The 24778-nt window shown below is 37.9% G+C and overlaps 1 protein-coding gene across 5 annotated transcripts in view; it reads right to left on the reverse strand.

Annotated features, from left to right (window-relative positions):
- STRADA (STE20 related adaptor alpha) overlaps positions 1 to 24418 on the reverse strand; it is a 33357-nt gene extending 8939 nt beyond the window's left edge. The window contains exons 1-5 of one of the 5 annotated variants that reach the window (XM_036756829.1): positions 24299 to 24417; positions 20321 to 20399; positions 13169 to 13242; positions 9404 to 9461; positions 5762 to 5790 (exon numbers count right to left, since the gene is read on the reverse strand). In XM_036756829.1, coding sequence (XP_036612724.1) covers positions 5762 to 5790; positions 9404 to 9461; positions 13169 to 13180 — 99 coding nt within the window. In that variant the 5' untranslated portion in view covers positions 13181 to 13242; positions 20321 to 20399; positions 24299 to 24417. Of the gene's footprint in view, positions 1 to 5761; positions 5791 to 9403; positions 9462 to 13144; positions 13243 to 20320; positions 20400 to 24298 lie in introns of those variants that run through there. The other 4 variants (XM_036756828.1, XM_036756831.1, XM_036756832.1 and 1 more) reach the window with 4 other exon arrangements.
- Between the last annotated feature and the right edge of the window lie 360 nt (positions 24419 to 24778).

The following is a 24778-nucleotide window of genomic DNA, read 5'->3' on the forward strand; positions in this document are numbered from 1 at the left end:
CTATCTCTTCATTATCCTTTGTGAGTCCCCCAACTTTAATTTTGTAAATTGTGGTATTCCATGATTTGTCCTCATATGATATCATATGGTCCCTTATTTCAGAGAGAAGCTTGGAGTCATTAAAAGCATTGAATATTTTCTCAAATTCTATAGGCCTCCTCTCCTGTTCAATTCTGGGCTCAGTTCACCATCTATCTGTAGTGTCTGTCCAAGATATATGTAATGATAAACTAGCCCAACTGGCTATCCATCCAACTGCATATTGTAGTCAGGACCCAGGCATTCTCCATCCACTTGGTTTATCCCTTGGGGATAGTTAGGCTGAACTCTTTTAGTGATTAGAACCCTCGCTTAGGAAGCTATATAATATTCCAGGTCTTGATGCAATCAGTACAATGTTATATGCAAACCAGAGCATCTGGAGGACCTTACCATCTACATGGAATCTCTCCCATTTGGACTCATACTGGGCATATGGGCAAGCCTATGTCTTTCTCTGTTATATCATAATTGATACAATCAGGTAGTCAAATAAAGTAACCTCTGCTGTTGTATCTTTCAAGGAATCATATAAGATTTTAGCATATATGTGGAAGACACTTTGTTGAAGAAAGTCTTTGAGATAATATTCTGTTTTATCAAATTAAAATGCTTTTTAATAGTAAAAAAACAAAAAACCTCAAAATATAAGCATAGTAGGATCCTGTATTGTCTGAACCTTTCAATCAATTGTTTGAAGCTAAAAATGTAGTCTGCTATCGAATATTACCTGAGAAAAACTGTCAGTCTGATAATGAAACATACTTTCTTCCTCATGGCAGAGATATAGGTAACTCCTATGGCAAAATATTCTATATAATGTAAAATATATATGACATTTTGCATAATTTGACAAAAGAGAGGGTTCAATCTGGGGGAGAATATGTAGAATGATAATGAAAAGACAAAAGGCATCAATAAAAAGTATTACCTTAATTAAAGATGCCCTTGATGTGTGTGTAGCTTCTTCTCATAAAGGTCTTGTATAGATGGGAAATAGGCATATGGATTAGTAGTTATTGATATTTTCTTAATTACCTTTTTAAGGAAGTAAAGTGAGTTAAAAATTTTTGGTACCCTTTCCCCTTTCATATATCTGGAGAATCAGTCTCTCAACATCCTCAAAATGTTGCTGCCTCCACGATGGACCTTCTCTGTGTATACCATCAAGGCTAGTGGAGCAACTCTTCCTGTTTTGTTTTCCTTAGTGCCATATGCAGTAAGGAAGATTCTCATGCAACACAATGGGGATTGTGATGTCAGAATTCAAATGTGGTAGCTCTACTGCCATTAGTGGAGAAAACAGTATGTTACAGAAGTCTTGACAGATCTTTTCCATTTTTTTCTATGTAGTACTCCTTCCAATGCTCTTGGGATGATGTGGCTTAATTGGGTCTCTAATCAAGTTATACTAACAACAGTCCTAATACCACTTCATCACCAAAAGGTAATGAAGGCAATGAAGCTCTTGGCCACAACAACTCATGAAGCCATTTACGAAGGTGCAGAGGGTTTGTACTATTGGTTGGCAGAAATAATAATCCATATTGATGGAATCACATCTTTTGAAGTAATATTACTTTACATTTATATAGAACCTTATACTCTCGAACCGTTTTGCCATCTCATTTAATCCTCAAGACAACAAAATGGAAAAGGGTAAAACTAGGGTAATATTATAACCCCTATTTTACAACCAAGACTTTGAAACTCAAGGTTAGACATTTTCCCTAAATTCACACAGCTAGTTAATGACAAAGCCAAGACTAAAACTTAGGCCTTCTAATTCCTAGTCCACTACTACATCACATTGCCTCATGGGGTTCATGATATCTGGAGCAGCGCTTCTTAAAAATTCACTAAAAATCAAAACCATAATGAATCCAAGCTGTTTCAGCGCTTGCCTGTTTTGCATCGTGCAACTTCACTGCAGTGTTGGTTCTCGAACACACGACATGCACACTTTGCATTGCACATGCTGCCACGTCCACACAGTACCAACTAGCATTGCCAAAACTTGAAAAGGGGTAGTGAGAGGGAAAAGTTTAAGAAGCCTTGATATAGAGAATATCATTGTTTAAACCCTTATTAGCATTACTAAAAGGAAAAGAAACCAAATCTAGGCCATATATATTCATCTCTCATAACAGGCAACCAGAGGAAATCTGGCAATGAAGATAGGAGAAGAGAGGCTCAACTATTAGCTCAATCATCTCTTCATTATCCAGACGCTGATTATCTAGGCACCCTAAAGCTCCACTTCTTCCTGTTGCCTGCTTTGTGACCGTTTCCTTGTGCAACATCTCAAGGACAAGGCAGATAATACTGTCTGAAGCAGGAAGTTGAAACCAATAGCTAATGCCAGGTTTGATTTGACATTTATCTGTGCTCTGCATCCATAGTCAGAGTAAATGCTGAGAATACTTAGTGGCTACTTTAACTTGCACAGTTTTTTTGTTACCAGAGTAAATTTAAGATACTGCAGATGCTACATACTAGTTACACTAAAAGTTTCACAAGGATGGGAAGGGGGAACAGTGGAGATACACAATCAAGGAACAAGAAGAGGTTTGGGATTACCATGATCTGACCAAGTTCTGTGAAATGCTAACTCTCCATTTTGTTTAGTTTCTACACACCACCTCTGTAACAGGTTCAGATTTCTTTTAAAACAGATAGCAGAAATAACGCTCCTTTAATAAGCCAATTTGATTCTAAAGGATCCCATCACTTCAGTCCCAAATCACACTTCTTACAATGGTCAGTCAAGGATCTTTATTCCTACTCTGGCAAGCTATATTAGGTTTGGCTGAAGTCACTAAGTGATCCCAAGTTTTTGTCAAGGTCTGGCAACTCACTTAGGCAAGCTTAGACCCATGGTGCTGAAATATATCCTGTACTACTAAGTGTCTGAGGCAACATTTAGAACTCAGGTCTTCCTGACTCTAAGTCCCATGTACCCTCTACTACAGACTGATTCATAGTTCAGAATATGGCCTGAAGTATAAGACTATCCACTTCCAGTGAGTAACTAATAGCCCCAAACACAGGGCTTTTGTAGGTCTTCTCTCACCTCTGACTTCCAGACTTCTAACTAGGCAAGAGAGGGGTGGGGTACAGATGATAATTGGTCTTGCCTGGAATTTGAAATATATTTTAAATATTCTACTCTCTTCAAGAAAATGAAGCATACTGTCTACCTTCAGTGGCCTTTCACTGCATAAAGGATCACATATAAACTCTTTAAATGGACATTCGAGGCTCCCACAAAGTCTAGCTCCAAACTTTCTTTCCAGGCTCCTGCGCTCATGTGCTCCTGCAAAAGTGGATTAGTCATCTCACCCTGCTGGATTCTACCACTATGCATTTGAATACTGCACTTCCCACAAATGAGAAGGCCTTTCCAAATGCTTTTTGAAATTTTACTCTATCTTAAAAGTCCAACTCAGGATACCATCTCCTCTATAAAACCATTTTAGCTTCTCCACAAGCTAGAAATGTTTCCTGTCTTCAGTGTCTCATGCCATTCAGTTCTACCTTTCCTACGTATGTGATTAGATTCTGACGTGTGTTACAGTGATTTTTTTTTTGTCTCTGGGCCCCAACATATCTTTGCTAGATTGGATAGTTCCAGAGGGTAAGGAGTGTCTTTTTTCCATCTTTGTAACCCCAATGGCTAGCATAGTGTCTTGCATATTGTAGACATTTAATAACTTTGGTAGATTGAATTAAAGAAAATATTAAATGCTTAATTTAATGAGGTAATTTGTGTTATGAGATATGAAAATATGAAATAAGAGGAAAGCTGTAATTACATGCCACAGTCATCTCCTCTCTCATTGTATCTCTCAAATTCACTGGGTGCAGGATGACTAACATTTCACACAATAAAAGAAGAGACTAAAATAAAGATGGGGACCTTATGGATCTCCTAGAGATCAGCGTCCCTTTCTGTTAATACAAGTCTTTCTCGGTTATCAGGAAAAAAAAAGGTCTTAAAGGACCCAAAAGCAAATATAAATACTTGAGTGTTTTGGGGGCTTTAACCAAATCTTAAAGGTTCCAGGGCTCTGATTCTAAGTGGTTTGGCTACATGGAGTACTAGGGTTCCATCAGGGACTTGCTGCCCAAGCATGGTCTCCTTAACTCTGCAACAATTAATGAGCCACCAACCATATTCATCAGTAGGTTTTTGTTTACTAGAATTTAAAGTCTGTCTTTCTCTGATGACAATATCTTAGTCTATCACTTAAAGAAAAACAAAAAGTATAATAAGGAGACAGACTTTTAGCAAGGGGAAAACACTGGCAAGGCAGTAAAATTTAACAAGAGTCTGAAAAGAAATGGTCTGCAACTTTGTTTTATAGTGAAAGATTAATTTACCAACATGTTTCAGATTTAGCTAAAAACTATAACACAAATGGAAAAAGTTAAACCATTTTTGTTAAACATAGCACAACTTTCCCAGTGCTACTTTTCCAGCGCAATGTATAACCACAACCTACTTTCAGTATCTTAAAGTTTTTTGCTCATTTTTCCCACTAGAAAAGCATTTTAACTCTTCTGTGGCAGAAAAAAATGAGCTAATGATATATAGAATAAAACACAAAAGGAAAGCTTTGTTTTGAAGATTTTAAAATAAAAAAGACCCCACAGAGCATAAAAATGAACATGTTACATACGAACAACAGACCCACATAGCCTCCCCTAGGGTTTCACACAAGATAAAGTTTGGTGTAAAAGCAATGTTTAAAACTGGGGAAAAACCTCATGAGATTAGCATTATGTTCTGGATAAATATCTTAGTAATCAAAGAGGGCACAGTTCAGATCTTTGGATTAAGAAATATTCACGTCTGGAAGAGAAGTGCTGCTGTACTAAATGACTGTAAGCATAGGACAGTAAATGTTTGTTGAACTAAAATGAAACCTTTTCTCAAAGAAAAACTTTCAACCAACATCCTTTGCCCAACCTACACGTACTGTCTGGCAAAAAACATAAAATTTTCCATCACTTTGAGGTTAAGCTACTAATTCTCTCTAAGAAGTTATTCTTACCCTCTCTTTAGGGGTCACAGTTATCAAGACAGCTCTGTATAAATTTGTGCACATTAAGTGTTATTTACTCTGAATGCACTAGAGTAGGAAATGAACAGAGCTTTGTGGCATAGTGAATAGAACAGATCTTTAGTATCTTACAGATTTTTCATATAACGAAACAAATTTCCCACAACAGGTTCTTTTTTGATATGGGTGATTTGTGCCAGGTCTTAATTTTTATAATTTCTAGAAAAATCTTTATATTGCCTCAAAACTTAACAGTAAAGAGGTTGAGGGCAACAGTGTCAATACTTTAAGGAACCAACGGGCAGACATGTAACTAAATTTTAGGATGCCAAATGACACTTTCCTTTTCTTCTCTGGAGTGGGATGAGACCTTAATGACCACAAGGAAGAAATGCAAAGCTTTAGTAAATTTCTAAGAATCTGTGAATTTTAAATCATAGATCATATTTTCAAAACCACACACCAAAAGTCTTCTTTCCAGGGTGAAACCTGAATCCACAGAAATAAAGGCTAAGTACATGTAAAGACAGATAATGGATAAACAGTAAAAAAAAAAAAAAAAAAAAAGCAAACAAATGAAACACGCAAACTTCCACAAGGACTCATTTCCATGCAATGGCAATAGCACTATAGCCTACAAAAAAAAAATCACTTACTTTTCTCCGAGCGTCACCCGGAGGCTGCTCTGGAGTAGAGAAATTCATTGTTGGCTTTTTTGTTTTTTAGCAAGATGTATGCACATTCAGAAGAGTAATTATTGAACTTAAGATTACATTTATTAATAAAAATTACTTAAATGTCATTACAACAAAACACTACGTGTACATGTACACACAGAGAAAACAGAAATGCTATAGATAGGGTTTATCTGTCAATCTATTGCTTTTGAAAACTTGGACCATCTACTTCGTGTTTTCTCATCTACTGCAGTCTTATTTATCACTGGCACCAAACAGTTCCTTCCAGTGGCTGGCCCGTGGTGAACAATTATTCATTTTCACGTACATACAGAAGTTTAGTCAATCCCTGTTAATCCCAGGAACCGACTCGCTGGTTTAGTAAGTATGCTTGAACATAGTAATACTACTGGGCACTGACTGGAATGTTGATTCCCTAAAGTAAGAGACTATTAGGAAAGAATTCCATGGCTAAGTTGTTCCTATTTCTGCAAGAGTAGCAAAATAATTTTGCTTTGTATTCACCTGCATTTTCCAGATTTTGTTCAGACCTGTGATTTCATTAGTGTATAGAACTCCTAGGGTGGAGTCTCCCTCCACTGATGGAAATCAGCAACTTGTCAATTACTCTACTTTTAGAGAGGTTTCTAGGACATTGAGAAAAAAGGGATTTCCTAGGGTCACACAGCTAGTATTTGCCTGAGGCAAAACTTGAATCCTGATCTTTTTTTACTCTAAGGCTAGTTCCCTGTCCACAACATTCTTGTTATTAGCAGAATAGCAATATTAATATAATTATAATTATAGCTAAGACCCACACTCAAGGTCAAGTTTATGAATATAAACAAATCAGGGGCTTTTCTTTACTAAGCAGCCACAGAGTGAAACCAAGAGACTAAAGAATAAAGAGAGTAGATTTGTTGCTCTAACATCAACATTGTTCTGACATCCTTCCTGATGGGGATGCTATGTAAATCGATTTTTTTTTCTGCTCCTCAGATTTTTCTATTCTATAAAACTGATAAAAATGTTTTTTTAATTATAAAACAATGTCAGCCTCGGCACTTTAATAAGCTATTTTAATATCACAATAACAACTGCCAAACTTTCCTCCTATTAAAAGTATCCTAATGTACAAATTAAACAGTAAAGCCTCTGACATCTGACTGCATGACCCAGTAAAAGTGTGGTTTCACTCTCTCATAAAGGATGGAGTGGAGTTACAGGTGACAGATCCTTCACACCTGTTTGTAGGTTCTTATTTTCTTGCAGGAATGACAGATGATGCTCAAAGTTACATCATCAACCTCTCTAACGAAAATTAGAGAGTAGGTTAACAGATTGTGAAAGAAATCTGGTTCAGAAACTACTAAAGCACTCTCCAGGTTGGAAGAATTCCAAATGATATTTTAGTGAAATCACCAGGTTCTAACTAAAAAACAAAAGCCCTACAAATGACTCAAGCCAGAGTTTATACCCCCTGTATATAGGCTGATCTGAATCTCCATCAATATGCATTCTTATGGAGCTTGGTACATTTTTAATAGATTTGTTAGAAGCTATACTTCCAAAATAATTTCCTTCAGGAATCTCCAAGAACATGACATTATCATAGTGCCAATGTGGTAAGTTATTTTAGCTTTATTACTGATTCCACTGAAATATCAAGGTATAGATGAAAACAGAGGCACAGAGAGTGAGGCCTAAAACCTAGGAATGCCTTATTAAATACAGCCACTCTAGGTTTGATCTTGTACCCAAAATAGAACTTAATCTATATTAAGGGTTCTTAATGTTTTTTGTGTCACAGACCACTTTGACAGTCTGTCTGATAAAACCTATGGAACCCTTCTCAGATTAACATTTTTATATAATTGAAGGAAATGCTAAATTTCTGTTGGAGGTTCATGAAAACAAAGATGCATTTTTTCCCCCATCCAAGTTCATGGAGCCTCTGAAATCTATTCATAGATCCCCTGGGAGCCTGTAGGCCCCAGGCAAAGAACCTTTGCTCTAGATAATGGTTTATGGAAATTATCATATATTAGCAAACTTCATTCACAACACTCTTGTAATAAAAGTACTGGTAATTATAAGGTTTGAGTTTTCAACCACTTAAGGATATCTTAATTAATCAATCAATTAATTAATCTGGTAACCTGGTCCTCTAAATTTATAATCTGCAGGAACTGGGTTGTTTCTTGGTGCTAAAAGACAGAAAGAATGAGGCACTAAGGAACTAGAAAAGGTACAAAATCTTCTGAGATATGAATCGACTACAAAAATAAAAGTATGTAAAACAATTTTCCCCCTTAATCCAAGATTGATTTAGAAAAGAGACTTTGTAAATACAGGCAGTTCTCGTTTTATGTAAGTGGACTGCTTGGCAGACCTCTACATAAAGTGATATTTACATAATGTATATTTGCCCTGAATGAGGAAGGGAGGGAGGAAGAGAGACAGGAAAGGGTCTGCCTGCCCACAAAGAGAAGGGGCTTGCACATGTTCAAAGATACATGGGGGTCAGGAACACAGAAGCAAGAGCAGGATGAGGAACGTGTGGGGGGGTGGGACCAGCCAGTTGGGGGCCTGGCTGAAATGAGAGGAAGAACATGTGGGAAATGGGGAGGGAGGAGACTCTTGGGGGCCAGACATGGACATAGAAAGGAGAGTCGGGGGCAAGAGACAGACACATAGTACTTAGTGGGCACGGGGGTGGATTGGGACAAAGGTCTCCTATCTCAGGAGGTTTCAAGCCAAGACCCCAATCCTGAGGCACTGGCAGCAGTCTCCTTTTGCTCCCATTCTTCTGCTTTCACTTGGAGAGTTTAAAAAAATTTGGGGTTTTTTTGGGGGGTGGGGTGGGAAGGGGGTGGTATGGGAGAGAGCCAAGGGGCAAGAGTGGAGAGAGAGAGAAGAGTATTGCACAGTAAAGTCAATACAGGTGTTTTTTAGGAATGTGGATATCTTTTAGAATTCTTTATGTAAAGCTGAATTTGTGAAATGTGAATTTATGTAAAACGAGAACTGTCTGTACGCTGTCAAAGGTAACACCAAACCCAGAGAGAGGTCCCTAACTTTGTTCCTCTAATCAACATATAAAAGAGATTTTACAATTGAAGTTTATTTACCAGTTCTGCTGAGACAGTTTTTTGGTAGTCTTAGCAGTTTCCATCATAAGCCTAAAGACTAAAACCAGGGGTATGTGGGGATAGTGAGTGTTAATTGGGTTGGTTAGTGAGTTTGGGAGTTTCAAATGACTGTTACCCTTTTCTGATAACAGTATTTTCAAGGAGTAGGTGGTTAAACATTTCATTTTTATTTCCTTGATAATGCTTCAGCTACACAAATACCAAAAGAATCACATGCTTTAATTTTTAAAAGATCATCAAGTGGGCCCAGGATATATTCTAGGATATTTATGGAATTTCCTTAAGTTTTTTCATGTCTGTAAGCATCACCAACTTGAGAATCAAAGACTTATGAGAAAAGCCAAATAAATTACTGTAATCTTATTAACTGTGGTTTTCCCCATAGAGTTGTCGATTTCTGAAAATTTGTTCAAGACATAAGTAATGAGAATTCCCATTAAAGAATGACCAAAGGCTATGCAGTACTTACCTCCAAATAGTTCCAAATCTCTTAAGCCCTCAACAATGAACTTTTCGGAGACCCACCGCTAAAGAAGAAAACCCCCCAAAAGAATTAGTATTTCTTTAAACAACAATCCACAGTATAACCATCAGAAAGACATACAAAAAGACAAAACCAGAAATGACTCAGTTCAGACTCATTTCTGTTTAAAAGTTCTCAACAGGCACTTAAGCTCTGAAAGTTTACTAAGAACAGCAAACTTTCACTTAATCTTTAAAGTGGGTCAACTTGATGAAGAGTTCTAAACAGAAACATGTGGTACTAGTCTATAGTATCAATTAATGTTTTTAGTCTTTTCTAGATCCAAAACTAACCCTCAGGCTTTCTATTATCCATTCCATCACAGACGCTCAGTGCTTTCAGTGCCAACTCAAAGAATTATTTTGGAATATGGATGGGAGGCTATTTTCTTCACAAGACTACAGCAATACTGTGAACATGAAACAAGTCAAGCAACATAGTCTTTCTTATCTCTGCTAGAGTCCTAAAGACATTGTAAGCAGATATTTCATACTGAATTCCAGGATATGGAGTAAACCTGATGGATAAAAGTGTAGTCTACTTCACCAGTCTACTTAAAAATGGGACAGAATTCCCAGCCTACTCATCACTCATTTAATTTTACTTGAATTAGGCTGGGTTGAAATAGGAAAAGCACTCATATTTAAATGGAATGGAATCAAGATTAAATAACTGCTTGTGAACTAACATCGAAAGTTTGGCTAATGACGTACTTTCCACTGAGCTCTGTATTGAGAAGAAATAGAAAGCCAGATTTATCTAAACGTTTTCAGAAAAATAAAGAAAAAATAAGAATATGTAAGGTTCAGAAATAAATGACATAGAGTATGATAATATACACTATTGACCAAAAGATAAAACAAATTAACATATTTTATATATCACTGTACCTAAAAACTTATCTTAAAAATTATATTCAGGAATGAGAATAGGCAATGAGGAAACAAAAGCTATAGTTCTTTGCAAATGATACGATGTTATACTTAGGAAATCCTAGAAAATCAACTAAAAAATTATTTGAAATCATTAACAACATTAGCAAAGTTGCAGGATACAAAATAAAGCCACATAAGTCATCAACATTTCTATATATTACCAAAAAAGTCCAGCAGCAAGAGACAGAAAGAGAAATTCCATTTAAAATAACTGTACACAATTAAAAATACTTGGGAGTCCAACTGCCAAGACAAACCCAGAAACTATATGAACATAACTATAAAACACTTTTCACACAAATAAAGACAGATCCAAACAATTGGAAAAATATGAACTGCTCATGGTGCAGGCCAAGTCAATATAATAAAAATGACAATTGTACCTAAATTAAAATATTTATTCAGTAACATACCAACCAAACTATTAAAAAATTATTTTATAGAGGTAGAAAAAATAATAACAAAATTCCCCAGGAAGAACAAAAGCTCAAGGATATGAAGGGAATTAATGACAAAAAAAAAAAAAGCAAAAGAAGGTGGTCTAGCCGTACCAGATCTCAAACTGTATCATAAAGTGGTAATTATCAAAACCATCTGGTACTGGCTAAGAGATAGAGTGGTGGATCAGTGGAATAGATAAGGTGCAAATTACATTATAGTAAATGACCATAGTAATCTAGTGTATGATAAATCCAAAGATCCAAGCTCTTGGAATAAAAACTCGTTATTTGACAAGAACTGATGGGAAAACTGGAAAACAGTATGGCAGAAACTAGGTATAGATCAACATCTTACACTGTGTCAAAATGGGTACACAATTTACACAGAAAAGGCGATACCATAAGCAAATTAAGAGAGCATGGAATAGTCTATCTGTTAGATTTATGGTTAAGAGAAGAATTTAGGACTGAAGAAAATATAGAGAGCATTGCAAGATGTAAAATAGATAATTTTGATTATATAAAATTAAAAAGACTTTGCACAAGCAAAACTAATGCAACCAAAATTATAAGAAACGCAGGAAACTGGGAAAAAAATTTTGCATCAAATACCTCTGATAAAAGCCTCATTTCTCATACAAGTAATTCCCCAATTGATAAATGGTCAAAGGATATGAACAGGTAGTTTTCAGATGAAGAAATTAAAGCCGTCTACTGTCATATAAAAAAATGCTCTAAATCACTACTTATTAGAGAAATGCAAATTGAAATAACTCTGAGGTATCACCTCACACCTATCGGACTGGCTAATATAACATAAAAGGAAAATGCTGGATGTTGGAGGGGATGTGGGAAAACTGATGCACTGTTGGTAGAGTTGTGAAGTGATACAACCATTCTGGAGAACAATTTGGAACTATGCCCAAAGAGCTATAAAACTGTCCATACCCTTTGACTGAGCAATACCACAGTTAGGTCTATATCCCAAAGACAACTAAAAAAAAGGGAAAAGGATCTAATTCTACAAAAATATTTATAGTAGCTCTTTTTTGTGGTGGCTAAGAATTGGAAATCAAAGGGATGCTCATCAATTGGGGAATGGCTAAAACAAGTCATGGTATACGACTGGAAAGTTATTGTGCTATAAGAAATGACAAGCAGGATGATTTCAAAAAAACCTGAAAAGACTTACATGAACTGATGCATAGTGAAGTGAACATAACCAGGAGAATGTTGTACCCAGCAATATTATTCAATGAAGAACTGTGAATGACTTAGCTATTCTTAGCAATACAATAATTTAAGACAATCCCAAAGGACTAATGAAGAAACATACTATTTGCCTACAGAGAAAAAACTGATATTGTTTGAATACAGAATGAAACATGCTATTTTTCACTTTCTTTCATTTTTTCTTTTATTTGAGTCTTCTTGTACAAAATGACTAATAAGGAAATATTTTACATGACTACATGCATAACCTGTATCTGACTGTTTACTGTGTCAGGGAGAGGGGAGAAGAGTTTGGGAGAGAATTTAGAATTCAAAACTTTAAATAAAAATATTTTCAAAATTACAAAAAGTAGGAAAAAATATTTCATCCATAAAAAAGTATATTCATTACATCTTGAAATATTTTTAAATTTTTGAACAGCAGGATTTACTTATAATTTCTTATAGTGACTGTAAAATTACAGAATTATAAAAATAAAGGTTCTATAATATGGAACTTCCCTCTATGATTTGGCAATTAGGTAATTCTCAATTTGTAAATGGGTGATCATTTTACAAAACTGCGGTGTTTTCTCAAGAAGTCATGGTAAACATCTGTTCTGGTGGCTAAAACCTAGTAAGTTTCAAAACTTGAAGACATTCAATGTGTGTTTTGACATAGGTGTTCTTAAATTTAATACAACGATCTAGAAAAAACTTCTGGTGATTTAGTTTGTTCTGATTTTTTAAAACATAAGAAATTTAATTGGGGGGGAGGGGACTATGAAGGAGATGAGAATGAGCAAGTATACCCACAGTAAAAAGATAAAAGTTCATTTCACTGAATATATCTGACATCAGTGAGATAGATTTGCTCACTTGCTTTGCCTAAGATGGGTCCATAAGCTATTTTCTCATGAAGTGAACACTGTTACCCATTGGATCTGCCACTATTCACTTAAAGGTTCTAAAAACATAATCCTAAGCATTACATGCATAACTAGCCACAATTTCATGTATTTTATTTTCCTTAAAACAAAATATTGCTTTTCAGAAAAAGAAAGAATGTTGAGTAAAGTTAGAAGGCTAGAAACACTCACCCTAATTCGCTCTGGTTTACTTACAAGAAAAGACATGGAATCCTAATGTGTAGGCAGGCCTACTTCAATTTCAAGAATATTTTTAAAAAACAAAAAACCTAAAAACAAAAAGGAAACAGGTTTCATTAGTTAAATCTTTTCAAAAAAATACCTGTTAACAAGCATTTGTTCTTTGAATCACTGTACCAGACCATGAGAGAGATACAAATTGCTAGAATCTAAAATTACTGCTAACGTCCATGCAGAGGGACTGTTGGTGACAGTAAAACAAGATGTATTGTGGTCAAGAGAATGAGTTCTGTGTGAAATACTGGAAAAGCTGTATGGAAAGAGAGGTTTGCAACTATGTAATTTCCTCAAGTGCATGAGAATCTCTAAACACATTACTCAGACAACTAAAAATATCCTCAATTGAGTCAGTCAACCAACCAACCAACCAACCAACCAACCAACCAACCATTCAATCAGCAAGCATGTGTTAAAGTTATCTGCTGGCCACTGGGAATATAGAGACAGAAACAAAACAATTTCTAGATCACTATTTCTTGAACTAAGGGTAGGGAGAGATACAGTACACGTAAACAACTAGTTAGTATAATTTTTCTTCTATGGAATTATCTCTGGGTGAGTCTCATTCCTCCATTACCATTTTGTTTTTTGCTCACCTCTCTTTTCTCCTTTCTACCTAGCTTTAGCTTTGAATAAGCTACACAGCCGATGTATAAGCTTATTTCAAAAATGGCTAAATTAAATTTTATTTAAAAAAAAAACTTTTACTAATATTATACCAGTGGAAGAATGTAGAAATAAACTCTAACATGATACCTCTCCCTTTTTAGCTAGGGGAGATACTTTCCACTGAGAAAAAACTTATAGGAACCGTCTGCACTTTGTGAAGCAATGGGCATTCCATAAAAAGGTCAAGAGAAAGTCTCTGTTTAAAAAAAAAAAAAAGGTAGGGAAGAGGAAAAGCAGGATGACCTGGGACACGTCTAAGAAAAGAAATAATCCATTTAGATCCTATAATATAAAGAAAAGGGATTTTTGGTGCAAAGAAAGATATTTTATCTAAATAGAGGTTGAAAATGAAATGGGAAGAGCTCAACTTCTATACCTTGGAAAAATATTGTAACAATGTGAAAAAAAAAGGAAAAAATTAATCTGAGACCACTGCACTTGGAAATAATCATTATAGTTTTGCAAAGAACAACTCCTATCAGAACAACCATATACACACAAACATATACATATGCACACATGTATATATGTATATCCATATATACGTACATAGTGACAGGCAAGGGTTCAGGAGAATTAAGAACTTCAGTTACCTTTCAAATTCTATGTTGTTTCTTCACGTGACAAATCTATGAACAAACTATTAAGAACTTATTTTTAAAAATTTAAACTACAAAGATGTCACTCAAAGAATATGGCAATAAATCCTTTCATGTTTATCTTTTTTGGGAGGAGAAGGAGGATGCAATATGTAATTGCCGTATGTATGTAAATGGATGAAAAGTGGTATTTAAAGAAGGTTACCATCAACCTAGATACAAAAAGGAGTACTTTAAAAGGCTGTATATCAACAATATCTTTTTGACCAGGGTGAGAGAATAGAGAATATGCTCACTTGAAATGACAGCCAACTGAAGGGTGAGATTACAAGAAACAGGGAGAGAAGACCCTATACATAGTGAATTACACAAATATTCCTTCTGATACACTTAGCACTTTTCAGATATGCACTATGGTACTGTGTCCAATTTGGAGTTAAACCTGAGGACATGAAGAACTTTAAAATCATTTCAGAGAAGAATTAAAGATATTAACCTGTAAAAGAAAAGGAGCTTCATGAGGAAAGGTTAAAAGAATTGTAACTGTTTCATATGAAGAAAAAGTATAAGAAGATTCCATTAAGAATTTGCTGTTAACAATAGCTAAATATAACAAGGTAGATGGCCATTGATTATGGAATGCCTAAACAAACAGAAGAATGTGAATATAATGGAACATTACTGTACCGTAAGAAATGATGAATATGAATACATGGAAGATTTATATGAACTGATGCAAAATGAAGCAGAACCAGGAAAAGAATATACATAATGACTAAAACATTATAACTGGAAAAAACAGTAACAGAAATTTAAATTGAATGTTGTAGAATTATGGCCCTGAAGAGAAGTAAATGAGAATGCACCTCCCTCTCTTTTTTGCCGAGGTAAGGAACAATGGTGTTGATACACAACATGTACTACTGGATTTTGCCAATCTGCTTTTTTCCTTCTCTTTCTCTTTTATTCTTTGTTATAAGGGGTGGTTCTCTAGGTGGAAAGTAGAAATGGATGTGCTAAGGAGTTAAAATGATGCAAAAAATCCAAAAAGATATTAAAAAAAATATCCAAGTATTTCATTCAAGTCAGATTCAAGTAAATAATTCTTGACAGTGAAGTTTGTTAAATACTGGATTATCCACTCCCCCCCAAAGACTATGAATTGGCATCTGCATAGATTTATTTTTAAGGGGGGCGGGGTGGAAATGATATTTACCTATCTGAGATGGTTTAAAGTAGTTCTCCCTGAACACTGGTAATTCTGGCACTAGGTAACCTCTAAAATTTCTCATAGGTACAGACAGACTCTCATTCAATCAAATTTCATGGGACATCAAATTAGCTATATAGTCAAAACTCCTCAATTCAGAAGCTCCGATGAGGGTGTTTAATACACACTGAGGTTTGCTGGGCTGTTATGGAAAACAAATGCCTGGATTACTGAGTATTTACAAATTACAGTAAATTTTCAGGAAAGCTATTGTGTAAAAGGGATTGTTTGCCAATTCAAAAGAAATATATCCTTTGTTATAAGATTATTATACGTGCATTGACCCTGTTTATCCTAAATGGGGAGCACTGGGATGTGACATACTAGTGATAAATTTCCTTCTCTTATTTTTGAGTGTACATATTTATAGAATTAGATTTCTGACTTAAGGGTTAGTGAATCCCATGGTAGCCATATTTAGGCCTAGGAGCTAAGTTACAGGGTCAACATAACTACATTAGGGATTCTTAACCTGGATCTGTGGATAGATTTCAGGAGGTCCATGAACTTGGATGGGGGGAAAAATCACATCTTTATTTTAACTAATTTTTGGATTTTATTATATAAAATTATTATTGAGAAAGAGCTTGTAGGTTTCGCCAGACTGTCAAAAGGGTCCATGACACAAAAAAAGGTTAAGAACCCTTGAAGTACAGTAAGCCTAGATGATAAAGTTGTTCAGGGCACAAGCAAGACTGTGTCAGTGTTTGGATATAGGTTTTCAAGTTGCCAAGCCAGTTTTCTGATAAGATTTTTGTTCCTTACAATTTCTTTAGTCTTTGCTGTAGGGTTAACTCAAACGCCAGTCTCTAAGGATTTTTCTTGTTCCCCCATTGGCTCCTCCATTTTGTTTCTCTGATAAATCCCTAAACTTACATATCCTCTTCCTAAACATCTTAACCATCTTCCATATTCCTCTGTTCTGTTGCTTTACAACTAAGACTTTATTAGGGAAACAAGATTAAACTTTAGCTTTCCAGTATGTCACAGGACATTCATGGCCAGCCAACTGAGAGGCCAGGATGATGGAAGGGGAAAGACCTGTGGGAGAAGAAAAAAATGAATTAGCCCCTGCTCAGTTCCTGAAGCTTCCTGAGCTCAGTCCTGGGCCTTCTAAGAGTCTCAGGGATGGGAAGTACCCAGACAACTTGTGGTCCAGGAGGCTCAACCAGCTTTACCTTGGCTGGAAGGCACCTTTTCTCGGGCTCCTGTTTTGGGCTTCAAGATGCTGACACACTGCTAAGCTAATTAACATGGTTAATTTTGCAAAATATAATTCAGAAAGCAATTCACTGCACATTACAATTCATGATAATGTGATAGGAGTCCATCTCAGTGGCCTATGCATGTAGACACACTCAATTTCAGAAGTATTCTACAAAATAATAAATCCCAATAGTTTTAAAAACATGTCAAAATTAACTGAAAATATTTAACACCATATTCAAACATAACTGCAATACAAAAATGCTTCACCAAAAAGAAAACATACTCATTAGAGGGAATGTGATGGAATCATCACAAGATCCATCCATACAGGATTTTTAACGTAATGGAATTGCCTGCACACATATTAGGAAAGCGCTGTTGTCTGAAGCATAGAAATCTACTTTCCAAAGTTGGTCTCTTAAAATCTTAACTTCTACATCCAATAGCCTTTTTTCAAGTTTGACCTTTTGGAAGTTTTTGACACTGTTTTCTACCCATTTCCTCCTAGATACTCAATCTTTTTGGCTTCTGTGATAACGCTCTCTCCTGGTGGTAAGGAACTGATACGTAACTGCTCCTCGACTAGAGCTTTATCAGTCTCCCACTCTAAATATGGGTGTCCCTCAAAGGCACTTTTTTTTGTACCCTCTTCTCTCCAGCTTTACATTCTTGCCCTTAGTAATCTATTCAACCCTCAAGGGATCAATCATCATCTTTACTTAAATAACTTCAAAAGCTATATCAAACCATAACCTTTCCCTTGAATTCTACTCCCATGCTTACAAATTTTTCTCTTCATGACCTCCACCTCTTGAAAACTCCACCTCCCTTGAAGGCACAGCTTAACTGGACTTTGCTGATTCCCAATTGCTAGTTTTTTTTACCCACCCTCTACCCCAGGCCCTCCCTTCCCCTCCCCGCCAGGGGCAGGGATTGTCCCACATTTGTCTTTGTATTTCCAATGCCCACCATAATGCTCAGCAGGGAGCAATGCTTGACAAACGCTTATTGACTAATGACTAATGATGCCTTTTCTGCTCCATTCAATTGTTAGTCCCCTCACTTCCCACTTTATCTCATCTTTCCCTTGTACTCATCATTTCCTATCCTGCATTATATTTATCTGTATAAATGCTGCGATCCACTCCAAGAAGAATGTAAGATACTTGAGGGCAAGGATTGTAATATTTTCGTCTTTGTATAGCATCTTGTACTTAATATGTTCTTACAAAGGTTTGTTGAATTAAACTGGACATTATATTCATCACATTGCAATTCTGTTTGCATATGAATCTTTGAATGTAAATAAGAAACAAGAGTTGAGAGACCTGAACTTTCATCTCAGCTGTTGGCAACTAGCAGTGTAGTCTTGGGGAAGTTAGTTTCATTATCTATAAAGTTAGGGGTTTGGAGCAGGTGCTCTCCAGATTGGGTAATCTTCCCCCCTCCCCGAACACACACATGCAAGGTCTGATCAGGTGAAAAATTTTCAGTTTACTTTTTTGTTTGTTTCAAAATAATTTCTACGCGTATAGGCAAAATCATGCTATTCAGATCACAAAGCTCAAGAAAAGTGAGTTACGGAGAAAGTTTTTACCAAATTGATAGCTAGCATTTCTAAAGCTCTTCATGGTTCGCAAAGTACTCATTTGATCTTCAACTCTGTAGGTGCTAATGTTACTCTCATTTACAGATGAGGAAAAGAAGGCTGAGAGAGATTAAGTGATTTTCCCAGGGTTACACAGGTAGTAAGTGTCTGAGGCAGGATTTGAACTCAGGTTTTCCTTACTCCAACTCTAGCAGTCTTACCAATTTCAACCACCTGGCTACCTTTATTATTTTCCAGTAATAGATTATTAGTAAAACTTAAGATAATTAAACCAATGGAAGTTTGTCAACTAGTCAGACAATGTAAGAAGAGAAGAGTCCAAGCCTACAGCCATGGGTAAAGTATATTTCTGCTGTTGATTTCAATATGTGAACCAAAAGCAAATAGCTACTAAAAGTGCCATTTGGTTCCAGATCAGGAATTCTTTCACATTGGTTTATTACTGCTCTAATATTCCAGCTATCAGGTTGCTATTGGTCTAGCCACTCTCAGTCTCAGGAGTCAATAAATATTTATTAAGTGGTTATTATATGCCAGGCACTGTGCTAGGCACTGGACAAAACAAAGAAAGGCAAAAGGCAGTCTTTACCCTTGAGGAGATGACAATCTAATAGGGGAGACAACATGTAAATAACTATGTACAAACAAGCTATATACAGTACAAATAGGAAATAATCAACAGAAGGAAGGTACTAGAATTACGAGAAATTGGGAAAGGCTTCCTGCAGAAGGTGAGATTTTAACTGGGATTTGAAAGAAGCCAGGAGGCGGAGATGAGGAAAGAGAATACTCTATGCAAGAGTGGCAGCCAGTGAAAATGACCAGAATCAGGAGATGGAATGCCTTGTTTGAAGAAGGGCAAGGAGGCCAGTGCCACTGAATCAAAGAATATATAGTGGGTACAAAGTGTAAGAAGACTGGGAAAGTGGAAGTGAGAGGGACTAGGTTATAAAGGGCTCTGAACACCAAACAGAGAATTTTATATTTGATCTTGGACACAAAAGGGAGACATTAAAATTTATTGAGTCCTAGAGCTATACCTGCTCTTTAGGAAAATCACTTTGGCAACTAAATATAGGATATATTAGAGTGTGGATATACTTGTGGCAGGCCAATAGTCCAGGCACAAGGAGATGGAGGTCCTGCACCAGAACTCCTCCCAGAACCTTCATTTAAGGAGGGTGCCCAGGGAAGCTCTCTGTTTCCTACCTGGCTATCCTCCCCAGGCTTCATCATGTTCCTCTGATGGGTACTCTCCTCTTTTCACCCCACTTTCTACTTCTTTTTATATTCCTCCAATTGACCGTGCTCTCCTTGAGGATGGGGACTGTCTTTTGCCTTTCTTTGTACCTTCAGAGTTTAGCACAGTGCCTGGCACACTAAGACAAGGATGACACCTAGGTAGTGAGTTTGGGAGACTGGAAAGATGGTGGTGCTCGTGACAGTAATAGGAAAGTTTTGGGAGTGGGGAGGCCTTGGGGGGAAAATTATAACTTCAGTTTTGGACATGTTCCATTTAAGATGTCTACAGAACATGTAGTTCAAGATGTCAAACAGATAGCTGGAGATGTGAGATTGGGAGTCAGCAGAGAGGTTAGGGATTAATAAGCATATTTGAGAATCATTAGCACGAAGATGATCATTGAATCCACAGGAGCTAAGGAGATCACCATGTGAAACAGTATAGAGGAAAGGGAGAAGGTCCAGGACAGTGAAACCCAGCGGGAACACCCATGGTTAGAGGAAGTTACCTGGATGAAGATCCAGCAAAAAATAAAGACTGAGAAGCTGTCAGGTGGAAGAACCAGGAGCAAACAATGTCCTGAAAACCTAGAGAGAAAAGAAGAAAAGAGGATGATAACTGTCAAAGGCCGCAGAGAAGGTCAAAAAACATGAAGATTGAGAAAAGGCCATTGGATTTGGCAAGTAAGAGGTCACTGTCAACTTTGGAAAGGAGAGTTTGGTTGAACGAAGAAGTCAGACACCAGACTGTAGGGAGTAAGAAGAGGGAGGAAATAGAAACATCTATTATAGCCAGCCTTCTCAACGAGTTTAGCCACAAAAGGCAAGAGAGATATGGGGTAATTATCAGGGAAGGCAGGCAAACGTTATTATAGCCAGATCTAAAGAATTGGTCTCTTTGAAAGAACACGTCTTCTAGCTTGGATTTCAATTCTTCCACTGATTGCATGCCATGATTTTCAAATGCTGAACATAACTGATCTCTACCAGCATAGTCTTAAGTTTGCTTCCTAGAAGTTCAACACTAGTAATCAGATAGGCTGCTTTAGATTCACTCAGTCCATGGATTATTGGGTTGTTTTAGTCATGGCCAACTCTTTTGTGACCTTTTTTAGGGTTTTCTTGGCAAGGGCACTAGAATGGTTTACCATTTCCTTCTCCAGCCCATTTTACGAATGAGGAACTGAGGCAAACAGGGCTAAATGACTTGCCCAGGGTCACACAGCTAGTGTCAGGCCAGATTTGAAGTTATGAAAATGAGTCTTCTTTATTCCAAGCCCAGTGCTCTGTCCGCTGCGCCACCTAGCTGCCCCATGGATTACCACCCTTTTGCCAATAGTCGCATATAAAATTATAAGAAGTTACTTAGAGATGATGTCTAAATTCTCTTCTAGAACTAAAACTCTGCAATTCTCTGGTACACGACAATAATAGAATACACCATAAGAAACAACAAAAATGAAGAGTTCGGAGAGGCATGGGAAGACTTAAATGAATTGATGCAAAGTAAGGTAGAAACTGAAAAACAACATACGCAGCTATAACAATGTAAAGAGAAAGAATAAAAGAAGAAAGGAAACAAGACTGTATAATGAGAGTTTGGCATCAGCATCAGCAAAGAGCTGAGAAACTGTACCTTTCTCCCTTCACTGCAGAGATGGGAAGCTATACGGGTCTGGAATAAATCATCATCAAACATTAATGTGTCAGCTAGCTTTGTTGAATTATTTTTTTCTTTCCTTTTAAAACCCCTGTAACAAAGGATGCCTCACTACGTTGGGAGTTGGAGAGGGGAAGGAAGGTACATATTTGGATGTGAATGTGGCGTAAAAGGAAAAGATATCAATAAAAAGTTTTTAAAAATTTTCACGAGTTCTATCACTCTATGGGAATTTGCTGAATGGTACCATTAAATGTGACACAAACAGGTTCTAAAACACAAATAAGTACTCTTTACAAATGTTGTTCCTTCAAATTTCAGGACGAGGATAGTTTTATGTATTTATGCATTTCTAGCAAAAAGCAAAGATATGAAGTATAAACAGAAGTTTTTTCACTAAAGTTTAAAAGGGTGTGGAGTTACTTACTAGCTAATCAAGAGCCAGCATCTGTGCTAGTGCCAAGACTCAACAGATGAAGCTGCTCTCCTCTCATCAACATTAAATACTACTGAGTGTCTATTAATGTACTACTGAGGCTACAGGGAGGCAACATGAACAATCCCAGGTCTCAAGGAGTTCACAATCTGAGGAGAAAGGTCACATGCAGAAATTATAGATGACAATATGAGGCAGCAATAATAGCCAAATGAGACTTCTAGAAAATAGAGGTTATATATAGGGTTCAGAGAAGTTAAAGACCACTGTGCATTGTCCAGGAAGGCTTCAGGAAGGATAGGGGACTTAAAAAATTAGGAAAACTGAAAGGAGAGGGAAGGTCACTCCAGCCAGAAAAATAATGAGAAAAGTTGTGGAGGTAGGAATGTACATGGCACAGTTACAGACAATAGATTAATTTGATTGGAGTGGAGTTTTGGTAGAGGGGTGAAACAGGAGACACAGTTGGAAAGACAGGATATGGCAAAACTGTAGAGGATCCTGAAGTTTGGATTTTCTTTGAAAGAGAAGTCATCCAAGGATTTTTAAGAAACACACACACACACACACAAAGGGAAGTTCAAAGGATACATATTTGGCAGTAGTGGAAAGGACAGAATTTAGAGGGAAGAATCAGAAGATTATTTTAAAATTCATGTGTTAAGTGATAGGGATGTGGACTAGGAAGGTGAAGGTGGGAATATAAAATGTGAATGAACAGGACATTGTGAATGACTGGATGTAGGATCATGGGAGAAGTCAAGATGGTGGAATACTGGAAATGGAATGAATTTTAGATGTTACCCAATCTAACCTCCCACCCAATACAGAAATCCTTTACATAATATCCCTTACAAATGATCATCTAGCCTGTTTAATATATTCACTGACAAGGAGCTCACCACCTTGACTATTCCATTACTAAGTAACTCTGATGACTACAAGGTTTCAGGTCTGAGTTATTCGGGGAATGGTGGTATCACTGGTAGAAACAACATAGTCCAGAAGGAGACCTGACAACAGCATATCCAAGGAGAAAGGTTCAGCAGACTGTGAGAGATGGGGGTGGAACTCGAGTTGAACATCTGAACAGAGAGTTGAGGTCATTAGAGTGAATCAGATTATAATATAGTCTCACAAGGGCAGATGGTTGAGAACTGAGACTTTTGATGTACCCACATGTGTTTTGCAAAGAAGAACCAGTCAGAGAAGGAGGAAGAAAGCCAGGTAGTAGAAGGCAAAAATGTAGAATGAGAAAAGCAAACAGGATTTGGGAAGACTCACAGGCTATAGAATGTTAGAGAAAGGAGAATTCTTTTGTAAAGTTTTCAGGCTTTTTTTGCCTATGTGTATAGAGAAATTCTTTCACTTTCTAATCCTCTTCATTGTATGGGCTACTAATGAAAGCTGTACACTAAGACATATGACCTGCAACTGCTCGGGTTAAGGGGTGCATATAGCTCTGGTTCAGCACTGCAGCTTACAGATGAACTAAAGGGATCCTGATTTGAGGCAGGCTAACGGTCTAACTCGGGTGAATTACTTCTTTTTGGTTTTCTCATCATTAAAAACATAAATAGCCTATCAGGTGAAAGTACGAATAAGACAATAATTAACTTTCTCGATACCCCACAGGAGGAAGGATGGAGGACTCTAGATGTGTTTCTACTGCTCTGTCAGGTTACGCTGAAAACAAAGTAGGGATAAATTCCCAGATTCTCTGCCCCCGGCATGTAGTCACAGGAGTATGAGGTTAAGGCGGGCTACTGACATTCCAGGATGCTGGGTTCAATTCCTGAAGAAGCAGGAGGAAACTCCTTTGTTTTCTGTACGAGGCAAGTACTTTTATTACATCCAACAGTAACACTATTTTGGGAGGGAAGGGGGCAGACCTGTGACGTCATCAGGGTGGGAGCTCCTGGGGAGGGATTTCCTTTACCCACGCGTTAGAGAGGCTGAGGCACAGAGAGGTTAAGTGACTCGCCCAGGGTCACACAGCCCGTCTGGGTCAGGGGCAGCACTTGATGCCGAGGCCGCCTCTTCACCGTGTTTGGGGGGACATAATAGGGCACTCCTCGGAGAGAAGGAGGTCGCCTTGTTTGGGTCCCCCCGGCGTCCGGTGCGCCCCCTTCACGAACACGGTAGCGGCGGCCCCGTCCCGTGTCCCCCGGAGGCCTCGTCCCGTCCCCCGGGACCTGGCTAAGCCAGCGGCGGCCTAGCTCCTTTTTCCCCGCAGGCCGCAGCCCTAGGAGATCGGAGCCCCGGGGGCAGAGAGGAGGCACCGGCCGAGGTAGGGCAGACACGGCCGCTGTGGAGGCGGCGGCGGAGACGACGCGAGGCTGAGCCCCGGGGCTCCTCTCGGCACCCCCGGCAGCCCCGTCCGGCCGGTACCTGGTCCTGAAGTCCGCGCTCAGTCAATCCCGCTCGGGTCTTCGCTTCAGCCGTAGCTGCTTGGCCGGTTGCTGGGAGGAGGGTAGGAGGTTGGGCGGAGGACGTAACGTGACATGCGCAGTAGAAGCGGCGCGGCTCGGGGGCGAGGCAGGAACGCGCTGCTACGCGCAGCCGCCTGACGTGCGCGAGGACCGTCCCAGGCCTGTTAGTTCTCACCCTCGCAGCACCTGAACTAGGGCGAGGCCGTCGACCTATATTGCGCATGCGTGTCCTCCCAAGTTAGCGTAAACTTGTTAAGTTCTCCACCTTAGACGCCGGGATGCGCCCGAGGCCTTAAGTCCTGTGGAATGTGGGATTTAAAAGTTGCGAAGACCTAAATCTGAACACTCCCTCGTGGCTTACTAGCTGCAAATCACTTTTTGCCTGAGGTTCCTCATTAATAAAATCGGTTTCATTTGTTCAGTCGTGTCCGACTCTTCC

Source organism: Trichosurus vulpecula, chromosome 4 (assembly GCF_011100635.1).
Source record: "Trichosurus vulpecula isolate mTriVul1 chromosome 4, mTriVul1.pri, whole genome shotgun sequence".
NCBI classification, from domain to species: domain Eukaryota; kingdom Metazoa; phylum Chordata; class Mammalia; order Diprotodontia; family Phalangeridae; genus Trichosurus; species Trichosurus vulpecula.